Source organism: Ambystoma mexicanum, chromosome 7p (assembly GCF_040938575.1).
Source record: "Ambystoma mexicanum isolate Mex_15411 chromosome 7p, UKY_AmexF1_1, whole genome shotgun sequence".
Lineage (NCBI taxonomy): Eukaryota > Metazoa > Chordata > Amphibia > Caudata > Ambystomatidae > Ambystoma > Ambystoma mexicanum.
This window is the reverse complement of record NC_090939.1, coordinates 895,584,801-895,605,658: the sequence shown is the minus strand read 5'-3', so window position 1 is coordinate 895,605,658 and position 20,858 is coordinate 895,584,801. Positions and strand designations below refer to the sequence as shown.

At 47.9% G+C, this 20,858-nt stretch overlaps 1 protein-coding gene across 1 annotated transcript in view; it reads left to right on the top strand.

Annotated features, from left to right (window-relative positions):
* CUL4A (cullin 4A) overlaps positions 1 to 20,858 on the top strand; it is a 2,221,838-nt gene that overhangs the window by 120,995 nt on the left and 2,079,985 nt on the right. Inside the window, exon 2 of the mRNA XM_069637151.1 lies at positions 8,646 to 8,761. Coding sequence (XP_069493252.1) covers positions 8,646 to 8,761 — 116 coding nt within the window. The remainder of the gene's footprint in view (positions 1 to 8,645; positions 8,762 to 20,858) is intronic.

Here is a 20,858-nt window from a genome sequence, read left to right as displayed (position 1 = left end):
TTGCAGACCTCAAAAGCAGCTGCCAAATCTTTAGGAGCTGCTATTAGGCAACCTCAGCTTTTTCGTGCGCAAGGACAATCGTGGAGGGGACGATCCTATCGTTACTACTCCTCATATGGAAAGGCGAGAGGAATGGCAAGTCAAAGGGGCCAGAGAAAGGCCACTCGCGGTGGACGAGGAAAACGTGCAAAGCCAGCTCCAACTGCATCCTCTTTGCCATCAGCGGGTGCAACAACCGCCACAAAACCACTTTGAGGATTTGCATCACAAAACACCTGTAGGAGGCAGGCTGTCGCAGCATCTGCAAGAATGGCGAGCCATTACTTCAGATGTTTGGGCTCTAGAAATAATAGCCCAAGGTTACTGCCTTCCTTTTCTAACGCAACCTCAAAGCAATCCACCATGGAGACACCCGTTGGAAGTTTTCGGACCCGCTCCTACAGCAGGCAGTTCTAACCCTGCTGGAGAAAGGTGCTATAGAACCAGTACCTGCAGCGGAGAACAACAAGGGATGGTACTCCCCGTATTTTTTTATCCCCAAAAAGGACGGAGGACTGAGACCCATCTTGGACTTAAGAAACTTGAACAAGTTCCTCAGTAAGGACAGTTTCAAGATGGTTACCCTTTCTCAGATCCTCAGGCCCTTCAACTTCAGGACTGGTTGGTGTCATTGGACCTCCAGGATGCTTATTTTCATGTGCCGATTCATCTCAAGCACAGAAAATACCTGAGGTTCATAGTTGGCGACTCACACTATCAGTTTCGAGTCCTGCCATTCGGATTGACCTCCACCCAGAGGGTCTTCACCAAGTTAATGGTAGTGGTGGCAGCGCACCTCAGGAGAGGGGGGGGGGGTCATGTCTACCCCTACCTGAACGATTGGTTGATCAGGGCACGTTCTGCCGAGCAAGCACTGGATCATCTGAAAGTCACCTGCCACTTCCTCCACAGACTGGGCTTCTCCCTAAATTTCAAGAAGTCGCAAATGACACCTTCCCAATAGCTTCAGTACATAGGAGCTCTATTAGACACATCCTTAGGAAAGAGCTTGCCTCCCAAGTCGAGGGCTCAAGACATTCTTCAGATGGTTTTCAAATTCCAAAATGCCCAAAATCTCCAGGCTTACGACTTAAGGTTGCTCGGCCTCATGGCATCCTGCATCTTCCTGGTGCCAGAGGCACGCTTGAGGATGAGATCTCATAAATGGGCTCTAAAGACTCAGTGGTCCCAGTTCTCGGGTCAAATGACTGATCTTCTCCAGATTCCGAACAAGGTTCGACAAGATCTTCTATGGTGGACTTGTACAGAGAACATCCTAAAAGGAGAACCTTTTTGGCAACCATGGCCGGAGATCACAGTAGTGACGGACGCCTCACTCGTGGGGTGGGGAGCTCATGCCAACGATTTGACAATCAACGGTCGTTGGTCTCCATCGGAGTCCAAACTACACATCAACCTTTTAGAGCTGAGGGCAATCAGACTAGCGCTGAAGGCTTTCCTGCCATCTGTCAGGGGAAAGGATGTCCTGATAATGACGGACAACACAGTGGCCATGCATTATATAAACAAAAGAGGTGGTGTGGGGTCACTACCTCTGTGCAGAGAGGCAATGCAGCTCTGGTATTGGGCAATTCAGGAAGGAATCTCTTTAACGGCAATTCATCTAGCCCGGGGAGGAGAATGACTGCAGATGCTCGGAGCAGGCAGAGCACGGTGTCCCACGAATGGGAACCAGCTCAGGAAGTCATTCAAGAGATCTTCGCCCTTTGGGGAAACTCTCAAGTAGGCCTATTTGCAACCGGTATCAACCGAAAGTGCAAAAGGTATTGCTCAAGGGAATTTCCCTCGAGAGGAACCCTGGGGGACGTGTTTGTGGTGGAGTGGAATTTCCCACTATTGTATGCGCTCCCTCCGATTCCCGTCATTCCACAGGTCATCAGGAGGCTGAGATGCTTCGGGAGCTGCATGATCCTAATTGCCCCAGATTGGGCCAGGAGAACGTGGTACCCGGACCTTCTAGACATGTCCATCTGTCCTCCAGTACGTCTTCCTCAGAGAGAGTACCTTCTCTCTCAAATGGAGGGTCAGGTTCTCCATCCAGAGGTCAAAACGCTCAACCTTCATGCTTGTATCTGAAAGGCTGAGATAAAGGGATTGGAACCTTCCGGATGATATGGAGGTGTTCCTTTCGGCAAGAAGGCCAGCAACAAAGTCTCTATACTGTTGCCGTTGCAACTGGTGCAGAGAAAAGAATGTCGATCCTTTTCTATGTTCTATTCCGGAAGTACTATCTTTTCTTCTGACCCTAGCACATAGTGGTCTGAATGTTGGAACAATAAAAGGTTATCTTGTGGCACTTTCCATTTTCAAGCGCTCGTCGGAAGAATGCTCCTACTTCAAAATTCCTTTGATAATACAATTCTTAAAAGGACTCACTAATGTGTTTCCTCCTCACCCATTTCAAGTACCGATTTGGGATCTCAATTTAGTCCTAACATTCTTAATGTGTGCTCCTTTTGAGCCTATGCACACGTGTCCATTAAGATTACTAACATGGAAAACTGCCTTCTTAGTTGCTTTAACATCTGCAAGAAGAGTGAGCGAATTGCAGGCAGTGTCTTCTGGCCCACCCTATACTGTGTTCCATAAGGACAGAGGTGTGTTGAGGGTTAAACCATCATTTTTACCGAAAGTAGTATCTGATTTTCATTTAAGTCAGAAAATTGTTTTACCCGCATTCTATCCTCCACCCCATCCTACTAAGGAGGAGGAAAGATTACACAGGTTGGATCCAAAAAGAGCTTTAAGCTTTTACATCTCTAGACTTTCCAGACTTAGAGTGGACAACCAGCTGTTTATAGGTTACACAGGAAGGAAACTGGGTCAATCGGTGACAAAACAGATAATTTCACGCTGGATTGTGCTTTGCATTTCAGAATGCTACAGATTAGCACAAAAAGACCCACCAGAACGGTTGAGGGCTCATTCCACCAGAGGCATCGCCTCTTCGACAGCCCTTCAAAGAGGTGTTCCAATAAGGTCCATTTGTGAAGCAGCAATTTGCTCTTCACTACACACCTTTTCAAAATTCTATAGCCTCAATGCTTCCCAGTCTAAGGTACTGAGTTTTGGAAAAGCAGTGCTTTATTCCGCCATCTAAGGGCAGTGAAAAATCTAACTCCTCCACCAGAGAAATTATACATACTGCTTTGGGAGTCTATCTAAGAGGAGGAATACATTGGAGAACACAATCCACTCGAAGAACAAGTTACTTACCAACTGGTAACGTTCTTTCGATTGGATGTTCCTCCAACGTATTCCTCATCGCCCTCCCAGTCTACCCCTCTGTAGATTTTTCCAGGTTATTGCCAACTCAAATCTCGCAAGGCTGATACCTTTCTGACGGCACAATCTACACAGTACAAAATCAAAGATAAAAAGGGGGGAAAAAAGAACTGAGGCCAACGGGCGCTGCGCGTGCTACTTATATACCCGATGACGTCGCCCTCGACGGAGGCCTTCGAGGGACCATCGACTCGACGACATAGACGCACGGCACCCTCGGCCGAAAAAATTTCTGAAGAGCAGCAAAGCTGGATGGAATACATCTAAAATGAGGAATACGTTGGAGGAACATCCAATCGAAAGAACGTTACCAGTTGGTAAGTAACTTGTTCTTCTTCTTGGTCCACTCACCTGCCAGGACTAACTACTGTTTCCCTTTCCTGGTTTACTCTCCTGCCAGGACAAAAACTCCTAAAACTACTATCAGTACCTTGTAGTGTGGCTACTTTCCACACTTTAAACTTCAAATGGGAAAGTTACATCAACAACTATTTTGTGCGTTGATAATGTTTCACACGGTTTATAGTGATATTTTCAAATGGCATATTTTCGAATGCCATTATGTCGACGCAATTTTGCTGAAAAATGTGTTTTCAAATATTTTTATTTTTTTTAAGTTTTAAATGGGGGCGTTCCCCCCCAAACTCCTGTTTTTTAACACTTTTTTTTACTTACCAAGTAAAACAAAAAACATAAAATAAAAAATATATATTCGAAAAAAAAAAATTGCCAAAATGTTTTCGACATAATGGTGTTTCGAAAATATGTAGTCGGAAATATGACCGGATACCGTTTCACACTGGTTTACTTGCCCTCAGCAATGCAGATAATATTTATCTCCCCTTTGACAATTATCACAAGGAGGGATTCTGGTTTGCCAACTTTGTTCTCCTTTTCTTGCCTTATTTTGTCTTAGGCAATACTTGTTAACATCTTCTAACAGTAATCTTCCTCTCTGTATATCACCTTCACCTTGCTTGAGTATTGTCCCCTCTTGGCTTGGACAATTGTGGTTACAATGGCTCTCTTCACTCTCCCTCTTCATGAATTCAGGCGAATTGGGCGCAATTATCACTTTATCTCTGTATTCATCAGTTCAGTATTGAAAATCATAATGATCACCGGTCTGGTTCAGAGCGCCCTGGGGGGGGGGTCACCTAGGCAAGGTCAACTCGCCGGTCTGCTTACACGTCTCCTCCGGACATGCTGTCTGTTTTCCTGCCTTCGGCGGGGAAACCCTTTCTCTTGACAACTCCGGTCAGGTTTCCTTCTCTCGCGCCTTCCGCAGGTGGAGCTGCTTGCCCTCCGGTGAACGCCACACACAGGTGCAGAACGCAGAATGGGGAGAGTTTCTCTCTCCCTCTGGGCAGTCAGTTTCTTTACTGCTTCCCACTGCGCACTGTCTGCCCTTCTCATTATTATCGACTTCTGTCACAGCTACATTAGTGTCCCGCTTTCACATCCACTGTGACCTCGTCTCCTGTACTGCATTGAAACTGCTGCTTCTGTTGCCTCTCAACTCCTGCTTCTCCTTCTCCTTTTGATGGTCTGCACCTGAAGGGGCTTTAAACATTTGAAAGTTCCACTCGGGTGTTGGTCATCATAACAACTAGACTGCATGTTGCAGTTCTGCACCTCTGAGCCCCTCTTCCTCATCCCAGTATATATGGCATTATGGGATTTGAAGTCCCTAATGTTCTTAGTTCGTTTATTCTAATTTATTTTACTCTGTTTTAATCTACTGAGAGGAGGATTTTAAGGAAACTAATATTTGCATTTTAACCTCACCATTTATATATAATAAAGAATTCTGATAATTAGAAGTGGTATTATTTCCCTGATTTCTGCCTCCATGCTTATCATAAGGGTTTTCACAATTAAAGTTTAGAAGACGTTCGGGAGGGGATTTTACGCAATAGCAACAAGCCATCAAATAGACACCAGGGAGTCCTCACTGTCTGTCAGGGCTGAATGTTGGAATTTCCCCGACAGGAGTCCAGGTGATCCACCCAGCTAATTCCACCCCCAGGGTCAGGATTAGGTAGCGGCTGCCTTCCCTTGGCCAAATGGGAGGAGACTTTAGGCTGGAGTCTGTGGAGTTGCAGGATTCATTCATTACACTCCTCTCTATTGAGTGGTAGTGCAATGCTTGGAGACCTTCTGGTTCAGAACAGGTGTGCATCCAGGCAACCTGCCCTTCATATCAATCTACTGGAGATTCTAGCCATATTAAACGCCTTCCTCCTAGCCACCTGGGGCTGTTGCATCCAGGTACTGATGGACAACACCCCAGCTATGTTTTACCTGAATGAGTGGGAGTTCCTGGATCCCATCAGCTGGCCATGGTGATGGTCGAGCTATCAGAGTGAGCAATTACTCAGGATGTTCAGGCCCTGCATTTTCTATGGAGGACAGTCGAAAGGAGGATGCCCTCTCCAGGCTAGAGGTGAATGTTCACAAATGGAACTTCATTCTGAGGTGGTTACGCAGATTTTAGGGAGGTGGGAATTTCCTCTGGTGGATGAGTTTGCTTTGTCCCCCTCATTACAAGATGTCCGTGGTTTTCTCCACGGTTGAGCAGACCGATACCATGGAGGTGGTCTGTCTCCTGTGAGAATCTGACCATACTAATTTGCTGCATTTCCTCTGATTTGCAAGCTGCTAAGGAAGTACATGGTGACTGGTTTGTGCACAATGATCCTGGTGGTTCCGTTGTGGCCAGCCAGATTCTGGTTCTTAAACCTCAGGAGGCTTGTCCACTCTCCTCTGGGCCTGCTTCTGAGACTGGACCTGCGGGCTCAAAATGGAGATGGCACTCTTCGCCACAGTCTCTTCAGTTGTTGGCTAGGCTCCTGAGGAGCTGACCTTCAGACATCTGCAATTGTCTACGGAAAATCTGGAGATCATGGCGTCTCACGTTTTTCCTGATGGTGTCTTGATGGAGCCTAGACTCTGTCCTGTTTTATGTCTGACCTAACAACTTCTGGCATTTCTGTCGACTCTTGTTGCACATATCGGTCAGCAGTTCCAGCTTACAGGAATGTGTAGAGGGACTCTTTCTCCCTCTCCAACATGGTGGTGAGGTGACGTTTGTTCCCTGTGGTCAAGGTATTGGGTCAAGAGAACTTTAAAAAAAAAAAAAAAAGAAATTATTTAGGAATACAGTTCTGTGCACACACAGAGCGGTCTTTCTAAATCGTACTGCCAGCCCCTGCGATGCACACGACTGCACGCAGGGGCTGACGGACATGCCAGGACCTGGAAGCGGCCTCGACGGGGAACGAATACGTTTATATATGCGTATGTGTGTGTTGGGTTTTCGTATTTGTGTGTGTTTTGGTGGGGGATCGTGGGACTGAAGGGAGGGAGGCGGCAGGGGCTGCCAGAGGTTCAGGGGGTGAAACTGCCCCATTTGGAGTACATCCGGGCAGAGAGGGTGGGGGGGGGGGGGCGAAGAAATTTCATTATTTCGTTTTTTGAGGGTTGCCTAAAATCATCTGGAAAACAAATCTGTCTTTTGGTAAGGCGACCTACAAAAATCGAAATAATGACATGGAGCTCTGGTCCCAGGTCCTCAAGTCAAAATAATGACATAGAAGCGTGGTCACAGGGCCTTAACCTAGCTGGGAACTCTGTTGCCCTCGCTGCCCTGGCACACAAGCAATTTGAACCCTTGTCCACGGTGGCCATTAGTCTCGTGACCTGGAGGGCTGTATTTTTGGTGGCGGTTATTTCAGGCCCTCTTTGCTGCTTTCACAGTTGGCCACATAGCTCTGGACTTTGGCATAAACACTGGGCCAGTACAATTCGTTCAGGACTTGATCCTGGGTCTTCCCTATTCCCTGATGACCTGCTGTTGGGAGGGAATGGGCTAGTTCCTCAACTAGCCTACAGTGACTCAGAAGGATGACTAGTTGACTCCTTCAGGTACCATCTTTCTCAATATAACTGCCTAGAGTGGAGCCTTTTTTTTATTATTTAAAAAAAAAACGCGCCCACTTTGTTAAAGGCCCTTGTCTCCAGGGATCGTTATATCTAAAGCTTCTGCCATATTTTGGTTGTTTCTTTGTGCAAACGTGAGGTATGACCTGGTGGCAATGTCGTCCGAATTGGTCGGGGAGGACAGGGTCGGGTTCTGTCTGCTTGACCAAAATCTAGATTGTATATTTGTGTGGCCCGGTCTTGTGCAATAGCACATTACTTTCCCCCTGGTAGTGTGCATCTATGACGACCTCTAGAGTTTCCACGCCAGATCTGACTTGGCATCAAACCTCAGGTAGCTGACCTGGGGATGAGAGATGGTTATGTCTTGGGGGGGGGGGATCCGTCCCGATACCTTAAAATGTTGAAATGTCTTTCCTCCAAGCCCAAATTTCCATTTACAGTCCTGAAAATAAGCTTCTTGTTGTTTGTATAAATGTCTGCAATGTCTCCTGTCCGTTTATATATTACTGATTCGTTTAAAGCTAGCATACATTTAAGGAGTTCCATAAATATGGGGTGAGGGAGTGTTTATTTTTTTTATTTTACATCTAACCTTATTTCCCCATCTGCATTTGGCAATTTAAGTACTGTCCAAAGGCTACATCCCCAACCCCCACTTTAAACTTCCTGGCTGCATGTTGGGAATGTTGCTGCTGAAAATTTACTTTTTTTTTTAATGGGGGTTTTTGAGGGGGACCACATGGGGTCCTACTATGCAAACAAATCTACAGCTTTTCTTTTGAAAATGCTTCAGATTGGATTGTAATGTGCATTTGAAGTCTGAAAAGCAACAGTGTGCATAGGAATTGTCTTTGTTCCACTAAACCTTTGATTCATACTCTCCAGACATCCAGACGGGTACGAGGAAAATAGGTTTTGGTTGTGTTCTCTGGGACTTGAGGCACACTTATCCCCCTCCTTCCTTTACGTCTTAAGGACAGTTAAATGGTTAATCTTCTAAAGCCATGAAAGAATGCGATGATGGCATCTATTTTTTATTTTAATGTTTAAAAAAGCAATGGAACAAAGAAAAATAGCAACCAACTGTAATTGACCTTGTTGTCACTCTAATGAAGGCTTCAGGTGAATTCCAACATAGGTGTTATGCAAGGTAATGTGACATCGTGACCACACCGTATTTACTTTTTTTCCCTCTTTATTGTGCATCTGGTCATTAATACAAACCTTAAGCACTGTAATTACATCAACATTAAAATCATTAAGTTACTTGACATGATTGATTCACTTAAGTTTATGGAAGAAGAGCTATTGGTTTGCTACTCTTACTACATAAACATATTTTTTTTGTTTTGCAGATCGACCTAAACTGCCAGACAATTACACTCAGGATACATGGCAGAAACTTCATGAAGCAGTGAGTGCGATAGAAAGTAGCACTTCGATTAAATACAACCTAGAGGAGCTCTACCAGGTAAGCCTTGTTTAATTGTCAACTCTGAATGGTCTTGATGTGGCTAATCACATTTTAAAAAAAGGTTTACAATTCAGGTGCTGTTTGATTGCAAAATGAACTGTTTTTCTCTAATCATGGTACATGGCAACTTAAGCCGATTTATAGTTTTAGTTCTTGGTAAACATGAAGTAGTAGATTTCTGTTTGGAAGTCTACAGTCTGTTTTTCTCCTAATATCAACATTGAATTGTCTTTTTCTCTTTTTTAAAAAAATAAATAACTTGAGGGTTCAACAGTTCTTTTGATGTATGGGATTGGGTGTCTGCTAGTTTCATTGTAGCATTGAATTATCTTTGCTGTGTTATTGCGATTAGCAGATTTAATACAGACTGGTTCTCTTTTGGATTTCCCACGGAATAGTGCTTTCTGAAGAATTAAGTACATCTGATACTCATTTTACTTTTTGGGAAAATGTGAGTACGCCTTTTTCCTTTTATTGTTGGCGCTAGCTTGGTTCCTACATATGGATGGGGTGGAATGATGGGAGATGGGCTACATGCTCTAATAGAGTAATGAGTTTGAAATTTTACCAGCGGGTCGGACCTAGAGATTGTGGTACCCAGAATCTATCAGTGTGAATGTAGATACGCCAGTGGGAGTGATTGGATAGGATGTACTCCAAGAATCCACACCCGCAAATGAAAGAGGAACTCTCAATTCAAAAGCATACTATGAATTTGTGTTTTATTGTTTATAGCGCTTTAATCCAAAGCACTTTACAGTTTAACACAGGAACATGGAACATAGAAGCAATAACAGTATATATGAGACAAACCAGAAAAACAGCATGTGGAAGAAGAATGGAGGGGAAGGAGAAAAGGGAGAGATTGCAGGGAGTAGCAGGAGTAGGAGGGAGGATGGAGATCATGGGGAGACCGGGAAGATAAAGAAACCAGGAAGAGGGTGTTGGAAGGAGAGAGAAAAGGTGTCGGTGAGGGGAGTGGAGAAGGAGTGCTTTCAAGGAGGAATAGGTGGCAGTGGAGCGGATAGTGAAAGGGAGTTCCAATCTAGGGGGGCAAGGAGCTGAAAGCAGAAACAAAAGGAGGCACAAGGTAGTGGGAGGGGGGTGGAAAGTAAGAAGAGATCAGCAGAACAAAGTGAGCGAGAGGGGGTATAGAATGAGGGAAGAGAAGAGAGGTAAGGAGGGGCGAGGTCATGAAGAGATTTAAAGGCAGGAAGTGAAATTTAAGTTGGGAATGGAAAGGAAGCCAGCCTAGGTTGGAAAGTGAGTTGGAATCATGGGGAGAGAAGACTGGGTACGGATGGCAGAGTGGTAGAGGGATTTAAGGGGGGCAAGATGGGAGGCATAGAGACCGAAAAAGAGAGAAGAACAGTAGCAAAGACGAGAAAAGATAAGGGAGGAGATTAACTCTCGAAGTGCCATGGGTATTTCCCCCCAGTGCCAAGGCCTTTTTTGGTGATTTTGGTATGTGGCCTTTCAATGGCTTGCAACTTTTTTGTTAGGTGAGATATCTCGGCCAAATTTGGCTCAATTTTTTTCCCACATGTAGGCGGTCGTAACGCCACCCAGGAATCCTAGGTTGATGTAGGTGGGTGAGAGAAAATAAGCAAAAAAGGGCGAAAATGTTGTGTTTTTTCAAAAAATGTGAATAGAATGATGTACAAAGAAGCCTGTGGCTTTTTTTCCTTGTAATAGCTAGGAACAAATGGTTTGCTTTGCTGAATTCCCCAATTTTCTGGCTTTCAGGGACAGGTTGAGAAACGAAAAAAACATTTTTTTGATGTGGTTATCAACCGTTTTGTGAGAGGTAGGCGATTTTGGCCAATTGGACATGCATGGACGGAATGGAAGAAAAGGGTAGGAAAGCCGAATTGGAGGACAGAAAGGCATATATTTCTGAAAAGTAGACCAAATTCCAAGTTTAGGAAGGGGCAACAACTAGGTAGGGGAAAATGCCATAGATTGGGGGAAAAGCGGGAAAATGACCGAAAATAAAGGTGTGTTGGACATGGTTGGCTTGGTACAGCAATGGCTTCTATGAATTTTGAGAAAAGCAATGCTCTGTTACATTCCCTCGACTCTTGCAGTTAGGTAAGCGCACATTTTGTGTGGTGTTTTACAAAACAAACAATACCACAAGCCAAACACTGAGCCATGGTACACAGGAGTTTTATGCTTACGTCCTGAAAAGACGCACTTAGCATGTGTAAATCAGGAAACCAATGTGGTGAGGAACAGCAAGCATACTTTTTTTTGAAAGCGCACAGGCAGACCTTTTCAAGGGTAGGTGACTTATGCATGTTACAAAAGTGTATGGTGCCTAAAGCAGCGACTAAATGTAGGGCACATTTGGGAAATGAAAGGGTTGTGTGACAAAGGGCACCAGCAAATGGGTCAAAACGTTATAAAAACCACACAAACACAACAAATGTTATACCTTCCCGCGTTCCCACAGGTGTCCCGATGAAAACGGTACCTCACATGTGTGGGTGCACCTACCTGGGCGTGAAGGGGAAAGCCTAAAACACAGGTAACCCCAAGTCTATTTTGACACGTGAATTTCACACTTTCTGCAGACGGGCACACCATACAGATATGGGCCTCGGGTGTCCAAGTCACCAAGGAAAACAGGGAACCCCATGCATTTCCGAAAAGAGGACACCCGTGGGAATCTGCAGAGGTATGATTTGCGCAAATCGGCCCAGAATTTATTTACCCAGAAGCCCCGGTAAAGTCTGAAATGTGCCATAAAAACCACATTTTTCAATTTGTCGGGGGTTCTGGGTAAAACATTCTGGTCCGCTTCACGCAAGTTAGACCTCTGTGGATTCTCACTGGTGCCCTCTGTTCAGAAATGCAGGGGGTTCCCAGTTTTCCTTGGTGGCTTGGACACCCTAGGCCCAAATCTGTAGGTTATCTCCCCAAGCCCTTTTGTGGTTACCAGTGGGTTAGCCGTTTCCCTTTGCGGCTAGATTGGTGAACCCACACATGTGAGGTACTGTTTTCGTTGGGACACCTGTGGGAACGCGGGAAGGTATGACATCTGTTGTTGGCAGCGTGTTTCGGTGGGTGAGCAGAGTGAAATGTCTGGAAATTGTGTTTTTTACCCCCATATTTGGACTTTGCCGGGGGTTCTGGGTAGTAGATTCTGGGCCGATTTGCGCAAGTCAGACCTCTGTGGATTCCCACAGGTGTCCTCTTTTCAGAGATGCATGGGGTTTCCTGGTTTCCTTGCTGGCTTCGACACCCTAGGCCCAAATCTGTAGGTTGCCCACATTAATAAAATGTGCTGTGGCGAAAGGCTTGGAGTTACCCTTTTCCTTTTGCGCTCCCAGTAGGTGCACCCACACATTTGAGGTACCGTTTTCGTCAGGACACCTGTCTGTGGGAACGTGAGAAGGTATGACAACTGTTGTTGGCGACGTGTTTCGGTGAGTGGACACAGGAAAATGTCTCTGAAATTGGCTGGAAATGAAGACAATGCTCAGACATTTCGCACTGAAGAGGTGGTAGCGACAAGAGTGAGACGTAAGGGAAATATGGTGAGTAAAGGACAGGGATGAGACAAAGTAGACTCCTAGATTCTGGGCATGAGAGGAAATCGGAAGGTTAGAAGGGGGAAAATGAATGAATGGAGGGAGAGGGAGGAGGAATTGTGTTAGAAGGGAAGAATACCTCAGTCTTGTCAGTATTAAGAGAGATAGTAAGAGGACATCCAATTTTTAATGGTGGTGAGACAGGACAGATTTAGATGTAGTTCAGGAGAGAACAATGAAAAGGAGAGGAAGAGCTGAGTATCAGCATAAAAATGGTGAGAAATACCGAATGATGAGAGGAAAGGAGCGAGAAATGAGGTATAGAGAGAGAATAAGAAGGGTCCGACGACGGAGCCTGGTGGAACGCTGTAGTCCAGAGGGAAGGTGGAGGAGGTACGTCCGCCCCAAGTGGCGGTGAATGAGCACTGTGAAAGGTAAGAGGAGAGCCAGTTAAGGACTGAGCCTTGGAAGCCAAAGGAGGAAAGAGTATTGAGAAGTAAGGGGTGATCGACAGTATCAAAAGCAGCGTAGAGGTCAAGGAGGATGAGGATAGAGGATTGTTTAGCATAGCGAGCTGTAAGGAGGGAGTTAACGACACAGGTAAGAGCAGAATCAGTGGAGTGGTTGGGGCGGAAGCCAGATTGAGAAGGAGGAAGAGTGGTTGGAGATAAAGGTTGAAAGTGGAGAATAGGCTAGGCGTTTAAGTAATTTAGAGAGAAAAGGTAGAAGTGAGATTGGGCGAGTTAGATGTAAGAAGGGGATTAGCAGAAGACTTTATAAGGATAGTGATAATGGTGGCATGCTTGAAGGCCGTAGGAAAGGTGGCCGCGGAGAGACAAGTGTTTAAGAAGGAGGTGAAATGGGGAATAAAGGGGGGGGTAAACCTTGGGAATAAGAAGGGTAGGGATGGGATCAGAAGGGGCGGCAGTAGGGTGGGATTCGAGGGGGATTGGGTCCTCCGACGTATTCCACATCTATTACAGGTTATCACTACAGCTGTGCTGCTTCTGAACATTTTCGGCGACTGCGTCAATACGCTGTCCTCGAGGGCCTCAGTCGAGCTGGCGTCACCGGATGTTATAAGTAGGACACACGACGCCCGTAGCCTCAGTTCCGTTTTTTACGCGAACGTGTTCGCTTCGGAGATCTCGCCGCGCCTCGTTTCTTCTGAGTTTCTATCGGTTCTTCGAACTTGGTTTGTGAAGATTGTATCATGTCTTCCTTTTCTTCCGTCCCACGGTCGGGTTTCAAGAAGTGTTGGGACTGCGGTTCCAAGATGTCGCTGACAGACCCGCACAACGCCTGCCTCTGGTGCCTCGGGGAGGACCACTCTACGGACAATTGTAACGAATGCCAGTCGCTCACTTCGAAGGCCTTGCGGGAGCGGAAGAAGCAGCTTTCGGTAGGTAGGGTTTCCAAACTCCATAAGCAGAGGTCCACTGGAATTTCGACCGACGATTCGAGGTGGGACTCTCTGCGTTGTCGGCATAAGTCCAGGGGGGGTCTCGGACCCGGAGTGGGTCCCGCCATTCCTCTGCCTCTTCGAGGCACTCGCGGAAGCGCTGTCGCCGGTCACCTTCCTCGTCCGTGGACTCCGCCTGTCAGCGGGTTGCTGTCCCAACAAGCACTTTACTCCTGCAGAATGGGAGGCATTTTGCAAGAAAATGTTGGTGATTTTTGAATCACAGGGTTCCGGTCCGTCTGCGCCTTCGAGAGAAGCCGGCCGTGACCATGCTAGAGCCACCGCTTGCACGCCTTCGGGCTCGGGTGGTCGGCGCGATCATCGAGAACCTTCGAGGTCTCAATCGGACAAGGTGGATTGCTCTAGCCATGCCCGGTCCTCGACACCCTCGAGACCGTCTGAGCCTGTGAGGTCTTCTTTGAAGACGTCGATGCCATCGGCTCCATGTCCGTCGAGAGGTTCACTCGAGGCTCTGGCTCCGAGGAAACACTTGACGCCATTGGCGCCGAGGCCGTCGAAGGACATGCTCGGGGCAACGCCCTCCAGGACTGTCGAGGCCGTCGGCTTTAATTCCATCGATGCCTTTTGAGGATGCTTTGTCTGAGGTACCCCGTGGCACGGTGGAACCCCTGAAAAAGGCTCTGGCCAAGTCCAAAAATGTATTTGTCCCTTTTTCTGTGCCTCCATTCCAGCCTCTGGATTATATTTCTGAGGTGGAAGAAGGGTCCGAGGAAGGTTTGGTTCCTGATGAGGTACCTGACAAAATATTGTCTGGTCATAGCCAGATTGAAGACCTGCGTCAGTCGTTGCACGACGCCAGTGGTCTGGACACCTCCCTGGAGGTGAAGTTTGGTAGGCCTGAGCCTGGTATGCACGCCGAGTCTTAGTACCAGCGGCTTATGTCAAGGGTGTCTGAGTACTTGGGGTGGTCTGCGCCCCCAGTGGATTTTCTGCAGGATGACCTGACAGATATCCTGGCCCTAGGTCCACCAATTGACCCAGTTCTGCCATTCCATATGGCCTTGCAAAGAAGGGTGGCTGCAGCTTGGACTGCTCCGGAGAGTCTCCCGGCAGTAGGGAAGTTGTTGCCGAGAAAATACCCCCCCGCCAGTGGCGACCATGGCTACTTGTCTGTGCACCCTACTCCGGAGAGTTTGGTGGTGCAGGCGGCCACGGCACCGGCTAAACCGGTTTCTTACCCTACCATCCCTTCTGATAGGGACGGCAAGCGTTTTGACGGTTGGGCGAAGAAAGTGTTTTCTTCAGGGGGTATGGCTTTGAAAGCAGTCAACTCTGTGTGTGCCTTAGCACGTTTCACTCGTACTCTGTGGAATTGTGTTTCCTTAGCGGCTGAACATATTCCCGAAGGGGAGTAACGGGATGGTTTTCGTGCTCTTGTACAGGATGGCAAGGAGGCCATGTGTGAATCCATTCAGTCGGGTTTGGACGTGGCGGACTGTCGCCCGGTCCATGGCGACGGGCACCGTGATGCGCAGATTTGCGTCGTTGAGGAAGTCGGGGTTTGCTCCGGATGTACAAGCCCGGCTTCTCAACATGCCCTTTGATGATGACCATCTTTTTGGCAGCAAGGCGGACGAGAGCACTGCAGTTCGCCAACCCTCCGCCTTTTCGTCCTTCGTCCTAGGGGACAGCAATGGAGGGGAGGTTCTTTCGATATTACTCGACCTTTGGTAAATCGAGGGGAGCTGCAAGTCAAAGAGGCCAATGTAGGAGTACCAGAGGTGGAAAACGGGGTACTCGAGGTGCCAAGGCCACTCGAGCAGTTGCCTCTTTGCCCTCGGGCACTGCAGCAGCCGCTTCAGCTCAGTCATGAGGCCATGTCCCATGGTTCGCCGGCTGGGGGAAGGCTGGCGCAGCATCTTGTAGAATGGCATGCCATTACTTCAGATGTGTGGGTTCTGGAGATCATAGCCCACGGCTACTGTCTTCCTTTCCGGCAGTGGCCTCAAGACAATCCACCGGGGAAGCTCTCTTTGAAGAGTCTGGATCCGCTCCTTGCGCAGGAAATCAAATCCCTGCTGGAGAAAGGCGCCATAGAACTGGTGCCTGTAGCGGAGAGGGACAAGGGATGGTATTCCCCTTATTTTTTGATTCCGAAGAAAGACTGGGGATTGAGACCCATCATGGACTTGCATGGTTTGAACAAGCTCCTCAAGAAGGACAAGTTCAAGATGGTTACTCTCTCTCAAGTCCTCCAGGCCCTTCAACTTCAGGACTGATTGGTGTCTCTTGACCTCAAGGACGCTTACTTTCATGTGCTGATTCATCCCAAGCACAAGAAGTACCTGAAGTTCGTGGTTGGCGACTCTACCCTTCTACCTGGACAATTGGTTGATCAAAGTGCGCTCTCCGGAGCTAGTCCTGGATCATCTGTCAGTCACCTGCCACTCCCTTCACAGGCTGGGCTTCTCCCTCAACTTAAAGAAGTCCCACTTGATGCCAACCCAGCGGCTCCAGTACAACAAACACATCCCTGGGGCAGTGTTTCCCTCGCCAGGTGAGGGCTCTTCACATTCTGCAGATGGTGCACAAGTTTCAACATGCCCAGAGTCTCCCAGCGTTAGAGTTCTTGAGGTTGCTCGGCCTCATGGCATCCTGCATTCTTTTGGTGCCAGAGGCTCGTCTGCGGATGAGATCTCTACAGTGGGCTCTCAAGATGCAGTGGTCAGTCCTCCGGCAGGATGTAGGACCCCGTTCAGGTGCTGCCCTCGGTCGCCCAGGACCTTCTGTGGTCGGCCGGCGAAGGCAATCTGATGAAGGGGGCTCCATTTTGGCTACCCTGGCTGGAGGCGACGATCGTGACGGACGCATCCCTCACGGGATGTGGAGCTCATGGCAACGAGCTGAGTCAGCGGTCGTTCGTCTCCGTCGGAGTCCAGACTCAATATCAATGTGTTGGAGCTGAGGGCCGTAGGGCTTGCCCTGAAGGCTTTTCTGCTGACTGTCCGAGGGAAGAATGTCCTGATCCTGACGGACAACACAGTGGCCATGCACTACCTCAACAAAAAGGGGTGGGGGGGGGTCACTTCCTCTGTGCAGGGAGGCGGTGCAGCTCTGGTTCTGGGCCATGCAGCAGGAAATTTCGATCTCTGCAGTTCATCTGGCCGGAGACGAAAACAAGAAGGCGGACGCTCTGAGCAGGCAGAGCGCGCTCTCACGAGTGGGAGCTGGCTCAGGAGATTCCCCTGGAGATCTTTGCCCTTTGGGGGACCCCACAAGTGGATCTCTTTGCCTCCAGTGTCAACAGGAAGTGCGAAAGGTTCTGCTTGCCTGAATTTCCTCCAAGAGGAGCCTTAGGGGACACGCTCGTGGTGGAGTGGTCCTTCCCACTGCTGTACGCGTTTCCTCCAGTCCCCGTCATCCCGCAAGTGCTGCAGAGGTTACAGAGGTGCGGTTCCCGGATGATCCTCATTGCTCCGGCATGGGCCCGGAGAACGTGGTACCCAGAACTTCTTGACTTGTCCATCTGCCCTCCACGCCGTCTTCCCTACGAAGACTATCTGCTCTCACGGGAGGGGGGAGTCAGGTTCTCCATCCAGAGTCAGATCCCTCAACCTTCACGCTTGGCTTCTGAAAGGTTGAGGTATAAGGATTGGAACCTCCCTGAAGACGTGATGGAGGTGTTGCTTTCGGAGAAAGTTCTGCGACTGGTGCAGGGCTAAGAATGTGGATCCTTCCTCATGTGACATTCCTGTGGTTCTTTCTTTTTTGCTTTCTTTAGCCCACAAGGGCCTGCAAGTGGGTACCATTAAAGGTTACCTGGCGGCGCTGTCCATATTTAAGCAATCGTCTGAGGTGTGTTCTTATTTCAAAATTCCTTTAATTTCTCAGTTTCTGAAAGGGCTCACTAATGTGTTCCCTCCATCACCTTTCCAGGTGCCTGGTTGGGAATTGAACCTTGTTCTCATGTTTCTAATGGGTGCTCCATTTGAGCCTTTACATTCTTGTCCTTTGAGACTGTTGACCCTTAAAACTGTATTTTTAGTTGCGGTCACTTCCGCTCGCAGAGTGAGTGAGTTGCAGGCACTTTCTGTTAAGCCACCCTTCAGTGTTTGATAAGGACAGGGTTGTCCTTGGGGTTCGTCCTTCCTTTCTTCCAAAAGTGGTGTCGGAATTTCATTTAAGCCAGAAGGTCATTCTTCCGGCATTCTATCCTCCTCCGCATCCTGGTAAGGAAGAGGAGAGGCTCCATAGGTTGGATCCTAGGAGAGCTTTAAGTTTCTACATTTCACGCATGTCCCGGGTCAAAGTGGACGATCAGCTTTTTATAGGATACGCTGGAAGGCGTTTGGGACAAGCTGTTACTAAGCAGACTTTCTCTAGATGGATTATCTTGGCAATTTCTGAATGTTACTGCTTGGCGGGTAAGGACCCTCCGGTAGGCTTACGGGCCATCCTACTAGGGGTATGGCTGCCTCTACTGCCCTGCAGAGAGGTGTTCCTATTCCTAACATCTGTGAAGCAGCCACATGGGCTTTGGTCCATACTTTTGTAAGACACTACTCCCTAGATTTGATCCATGGGCAGGATCTGGCCTCTGGCAAGGCGGTCCTCTATTCTGCAATTTGATTGGGCATTCTAAATTTCTATATTCTAAATTCTTTTCCCTCCTCCATACGTTGGTACTGCTTTGGGAGTCTGTCATAGATATGGAATATGTCGGAACACCCAATCCCCTCGAAGAACAAGTTACTTTCTTACCTGGTAACTTTCTTTCGATGGGATGGTCCGACGACGTATTCTATATCGCTCCCTCCCTACCTGCCCCGCTACAGAATTTCTTATGCAATTGCAGCTTACGTTTCCGCAAGGCTTTCTGTGGTCATACTGGCAGAAGATTGGTGCCACACTTTCTGAAGGAAAAAACTACAACTGAGGCTACGGGCGTTGTGCATCCTACTTATAACATCGGCTCGACGGAGGCCCTCGAGGACAGCATATCGACGTCATCGACGCAGGACGCAGACGCCGACAGTTTTCCGAAGCAGCACAGCTGTTTTGATTACCTGTTATAGATCTGGAATACGTTGTCGGACCATCCCATCGAAAGAATGTTACCAGGTAAGAAAGTAACTTGTTCATTGGTTAGGCGGCGAGAAACGTCAGAGGGAGAGGTGGGAGAAAATTCAGACATGCAATCCGAGGGGTAGTGCGAGTAGGGAGGGGGATGGGAGTAAGGTGAGGAGATCATTTTTTGGCAAAGAGAAAATATTTTTTCAGAGAATAAGTTAGCAAAGTCGGATAGAAAGAGAGAGAGAGAGAGGATGTAGAAGAGCGATCAGGTGGGGGCGGGAGAGGAGACGAGAGAGGGTTTGAAAGATACGGCGAGGATGAGCAGCTTGGGAGTCAAGGAGGTTAGAAAAGTAGGAGCATTTAGCTGATTTAAGGCAGGAGTCATATAGTGAGTGATATGAAATGTAGGTTTGGTTAGGGAGAGTAGGGGATTTGAGGCAGCAACGCTAGAGGCGACGGAGGAAACCAGCAACGCTAGAGGTGACGGAGGAAACACCACATGGCTAGGAGGTGAGGGGAAAGCCAGGGTTGAGAAGGCTTACGAGTAGGCTGGAAAGAAGAGCGGGATAGAGTTGATCGACACTAGAGGTGAGAGAGGAGGACAGAGGAAAGGGCAAGGTCAGCAGGGAGAGAGAAATTAAAAAGGGGTGGAGGAGCAGGTGTCAAAGAAGAGAGGAGGGTTAAAGTTCCGGAGGTCACAATGGGTGAAATAAGTGGAGAGGGGTACGGAGGTGGGAAGAAGGGAGAAGGAGAGCAGAGTATTTTCAGACAGATAGGTGAGTAGAGAGGAAACTGGGGAGGAGGAGTAAGTAGAATTAAAGATGAGATCCAGTATGGAGCCAGAAGAGGGAGTAGGCGAGGAGAGAGTAGGTAGGAGTCGAGGATGGAGAGAAGAGCAGGATGATGATGAGGAGGAGGAGGAAGGTGAAGGTTGAAATCACAGAGAACAGTGAGGGGTTAAGGGGAGATGAGAGAGAGCGAGAGAGAGAGAGAGAGAGAGAGAGAGGAAGGAGGTGGTCAAGATCATCGTAAAAGGAAGAGAGGGGACCAGGAGGTTTATAGATTATTAGGAAGGAAATGGGGTGAGGGAAAGTAAAGGATTTATACAAGTATTCAAAGGACGAGAAGGTAGGGAGGGACAAAGAGGGAGATGGAGGTATTTAGGATGGAAGGGTAGACCAACACCGCCACCACGACCAGTGAGACGAGAGACATGAGAAAAGGAGGAGGTAGAGGTGGAAAGAGGGGCAGGTACAGTAGAATTGTGAGGTGGGATCCAAGTTTCAGTTAGACAAAGGAAGTGAAGGTTGAGGCGAAAGAACATATCTAAAACAGCAGCAGTTTTATTGCAAAGAGATCTGGCGTTCCATAGAGCAATGTTGATTAGCCAGGAAGGTTGGATTGGAGAGTAGATGAGGTTGAGGCGACAAGGAGGGGAATTAACGGAAGGGGGTGGCCGCGGGAGGGGTTTGAGCAAGGGAATAGACATGAGGATTAGGGAAAGGACGAGGGAGGAGGGAGGAGGGAGGAGGGAAGTGGGGGGAGCATGAGGGAGGGGGGAGTAAGGTAGGTGGGAAAGGATAAATCTAGAAATGTGCACGACTGGGAAGGGAAGAGACGGGAGAATGGGAGAGAGTAGAGAGGGAGGAGGAGAGAGCAGAGGCAAGGAGTGATAGAGATATATGTATATATGTATATGTATTTCTGAGGCTTGTGGAATATGCTTAGATCAAATGCTGTGCATAGGCCGACATCTAGTGGAAGTTTGTTTTTCGAAACTCGAAAATGGGCGTCAACACAGGGCGTGCCAGTAATACTATCCCTAGTGTGACGTCCACTGTACCCAAGATCCCTCACGCGTCTAGGATCCTCAGATTGTTTTTTTCCGCCATACTGGTCGGAAGCATTTTGCGGAGTCCCCTGGCCTTAGCCATACTTTTGCTAAAATATAAAATAATAATCTATTGACATCCTTCCCCACCCCAACACAAGTAGGGAGAGTGGGGGGTGGTACATACTCTACACTCTTGGTATATAGGTACACCTATACATTTCCTACACT